Source organism: Limulus polyphemus, unplaced genomic scaffold (assembly GCF_000517525.1).
Source record: "Limulus polyphemus unplaced genomic scaffold, Limulus_polyphemus-2.1.2 Scaffold5095, whole genome shotgun sequence".
NCBI classification, from domain to species: domain Eukaryota; kingdom Metazoa; phylum Arthropoda; class Merostomata; order Xiphosura; family Limulidae; genus Limulus; species Limulus polyphemus.
The window spans coordinates 7,047-11,036 of NW_013670705.1; the positions used below are offsets into that span (position 1 = coordinate 7,047).

General features: G+C 30.3%; 1 protein-coding gene across 1 annotated transcript in view; it reads left to right on the forward strand.

The window, feature by feature from the left end:
- Positions 1-233: 233 nt before the first annotated feature.
- LOC106472114 (mitochondrial enolase superfamily member 1-like) overlaps positions 234-3,990 on the forward strand; it is a gene marked incomplete at its 5' end in the record, with an annotated part of 43,479 nt that continues 39,722 nt past the window's right edge. The window contains 2 exons of the mRNA XM_022400721.1: positions 234-380; positions 3,496-3,609. Coding sequence (XP_022256429.1) covers positions 234-380; positions 3,496-3,609 — 261 coding nt within the window. The remainder of the gene's footprint in view (positions 381-3,495; positions 3,610-3,990) is intronic.

Below are 3,990 nucleotides of genomic sequence, written 5' to 3' on the forward strand. Positions count from 1 at the left end.
CGAATATTTGAACTTTTGTTTATCTAGAGAAAGCATAAGAATAATTTCAAGCCATTTTTAATTCTTTTAAGAGTATGCTATTTTACTTCATATTTCTCTAATGATATTGAACCAATTTTGTTTTTCTCAAAACCATTCCTTTGATACATTATGATTACCAATTACAGTAGTCCTTTTAACTAATTGTTTGCTTTTTTTCAAATGCTAACTGATTGTGACACTTGTATTTATAAAATGACTGCAGTCAAATTTTTTATATTTCAGTCATTGAAGCAGTTAAATCCTTGTCACCTATGGTAGTTGGTAGGAATTTGGATGAAATTTTCAATAACTTTGCTGGATTTTGGAGAGAGCTTACTAGTGACACACAGCTAAGATGGGTATGTGTGAAACATTTTTGAATACAAATAAGACCTCTACTGGGCAGAATTCTAAAAGATTTTCTAAAATTTATTCAAAGTGTGAAGAAATATGCTAAGTAAAAAATTTAAATTTTATTAAGAAAGCATTTATATGAAATGCGAGTAAAGAATATTGTATGGAAATAAACACACACACACACACACATCACATGTAGGTATGACACCTACTTCAAGGAATGTTTTACAAAGACATAGAAATCGTCAAGCTAAGCCTAATGTAAATCCCCTTGAACAACTAGCCCTTAAAAAGCTTAAAATAGATAATAACATCATCGTCAAAGAATCAGACAAATGTAAAGGTTTTTTAGTTATGAGTAAAAACATTTACAAATAAAAAAAATATTTGATCACGTTAAAGATGAGAATAAGTTTCAAATACTTAACAGTGACCCCACCAAAAAAATTGAGATGAAAGTGAAAAAGATTGTCTGTGAACTTACAAAAACAAGTAACCTCCCTAAGAAGCTAATGGATGTACTTAAACCCTCTAATAGCCACATCCCAGAATTATACAGTTTACCAAAAGAACATAAACTGGATATGCCACTAAGATCTATAGTCTCAGCATATGGCAGTGCTATTAAAAATGTCTTGGCTTATGCATACAATTTTGGTGCTGTTACTAAATTATGTTCCAGCATACTTAAATAATACAAAAACCTGCTATCACGAATCAAGGATGTACTTCACATAGTGACAAACACAACAATACCATTGGACGTTGGAGCTCTCTAGTCATCTATACAGACAGAAGATGCTGTCAATGCAGTGTGCGAATTCATGTCAAATCACATAAACAATTTGGAAATGTACGGACTGACGGTAGACACTGTCAGAGAAATATTGCATTTCATCCTACACAATGGCTATTTTTGTTTTGACAACAAACTATATCTCCAAGTAAGTGGTATCTGAATGGGTAATATAGTTGCTGTAATATTTATGCACGTTTTTGAAACAGTGGCACTTGACAAATGACCTTAAGATATCAACACTTTCCTTGATCTCTGGCTTAAATACATCAATGAGATGTTTGAACTGTGGAACCATGGTCTTCCTTCTTTAATCAAATTTTTAGACTTTCTAAGCTCCATAGACCTCAACATCCAATTCACTCTGAATCACTTGAATAACAAGAGAGCATATATTTTCTTGATGTTACCTTAAAGATCGATAGTGACAATAATATACAGTCTACCTTGTTTTACAAAACCATTAGAAACCCTTTCTTTTTTAAATTGAATTTCCATCATCCCAAAGCTTCCAAAAAAGGTGCATTTATTGGAAAATTGAAGAGAATTGTAGAGAAAAAAAAAAACAATACATGCTTCGAACTAAAATCACGTCTTCTCAGCAATGAATATTCTCCTTGTTACATCGAACAAATTTTCAAGAACTATGACATGTAAAAATCAGCATCACACAGATAAACAAGGAAGAAAAAACAATTTTCCAAAGACAACTAAAAAAAAAAAAAGATTACTTTTATAAAACCTCCCATTGGTGAAGCTATCTCAAAGAAAATAAAAACTATAATCAGGAAATCTGAACCACTAATTAAAGTTATAGAACAGTCAGATCTAACCCTCAAAAGCCATCTTTCAAAATCTCAGTACAGTACTCTACAATCCAATAAAGTCCACTGTCTTACAAAACCGTGCTTGCAATTTAATAATGGGTGTCTTGTTTCCAAGTTTGTTTACCATCTTACATGTAACATTTGTCATCATACATACATCGGGGAAACCAGAAGAACCTTACACACAAGGTTGACTCTGCTTATAAACAACAACATGAAAGAAGTGCAGTTGCAGATCATTTTTTAATTAATCATGGACAAATAACATCTGACATGAAACCACCATTCTCCATACAAATCCTCAACCAAAGCCACCAAGTACACTGACAGAAAATTCAGAAAAGCTCTTCCCATCAAATAACTATGACCACAGATGAATAGGGACAAAGGATGGTGCCTGTAATTTTTATTTTATTCTTTCACCCTATCTTTTTTGTTATTTAAATCTGTATCTTTGATAGAACTTTGTTTCAACAATTATTTCAACAGTACTTTTCTTTCAACAATAAGCTTTACTACTAAATATATCTAATACAAGGTATAGTAATGTACACTATAGATTCAATTAGAATTTATTATTTAAACCAACTGAAGCTTTGTACAGTCGGTTACAGTTTGTATTTTAATGGAACACTCCTGAAGAAGCTGTGAAGTGAAACCTTGTGTGTCCAGTTAAAGAAAAACAACAATTTGTTGCTATAAGGTCATTTGTTTCTAGTATTGAAATGTCTTCTGTACACCAATATGCACTACAGAAAATAATAATTATTCTGGTTTTACATTATAAATAAATATAAATACTCTTTAAGTAATTAAACTTAAATGCTGCTGGCAAAACAGAATTTATTGCTATTTATTTTATAGATAAGATATCAACTTTTATAAGGCTGTCTTTCTAATACAATATGTATGGGTAGTAAATAAGTTGTGAAACACAGTTATCATAGAAAGTTGTAAAAAGAAATCTTGTTTTGTTTCTAGACAGTGAAATATTTAATAAAGTTTCACTGATGGATTATGAGAGAATTATATTCCATGCAAATAAGTGTACAATTTCTCATTGAAAATGTAAATGTAAAATTATATGTAATGTGCAAACTAAAATATTCATAAATCAAAAGTCCTTAGAGTTTGTATATTTCGAATGATTTTACTGTTTTGATAGAGGACCATCAAAGTAATTTGAAAAAATATGTTGATATTATTCTGTACCTATTTTTACATTTTTTACTAAGAGCAATTGATCTTTCACTTCTCTCATAGTAGTCAGATAATAAAGTTAAGAAACTGCTGTGAAGAATAATTTGAAAACTATTTAAATTAATTACATACAATTAATCTTTAAAATAAAATTAAGAATTTTTGGCTAACATAACTATGGGAAATTAAAGCATTTTATTTACTGGCTATAAATTGAATTTTCTAACTAGATTTGTTGTAAAGATATTTTACTTTTCTGTTATGTTTAAAACACATATTATTAAATTTGATCAGATTGGACCAGAAAAGGGGGTGATTCATCTAGCCACTGCAGCCATTGTGAATGCTCTCTGGGACCTGTGGGCCAAAAAGGAATGCAAGCCACTCTGGAAGTTGCTTGTTGATATGGTTCGAAACACTTATATTTCATTTAACTTTGTAGTATGTTTAATAAGTACTAGTAATCCTAAAGGTTTGTGACAGTTCATGGCATTTCTTGTGACAATCCATCAGAGCCATTTATATATCAAATGGATTTTATTTTTTTGTTGATTAAAGTATTTTTAGATAGAGATACATATACATTTTATATTGGAATTGTTGTGACTTGATTAAACAAATACCAAGTAATTAACTCTTTCAGCATGGGCTCAGTCCCTGGGACCGACCTCATAACCATTTTGTGCTTGTTATATTTTTCATGCTATAACTTAAATTAGTAAGGGAATGTTGCCTATCTATTATGCAAAGTAATATTCATTTTAAGATTGAAAATACTTTTATGCATCA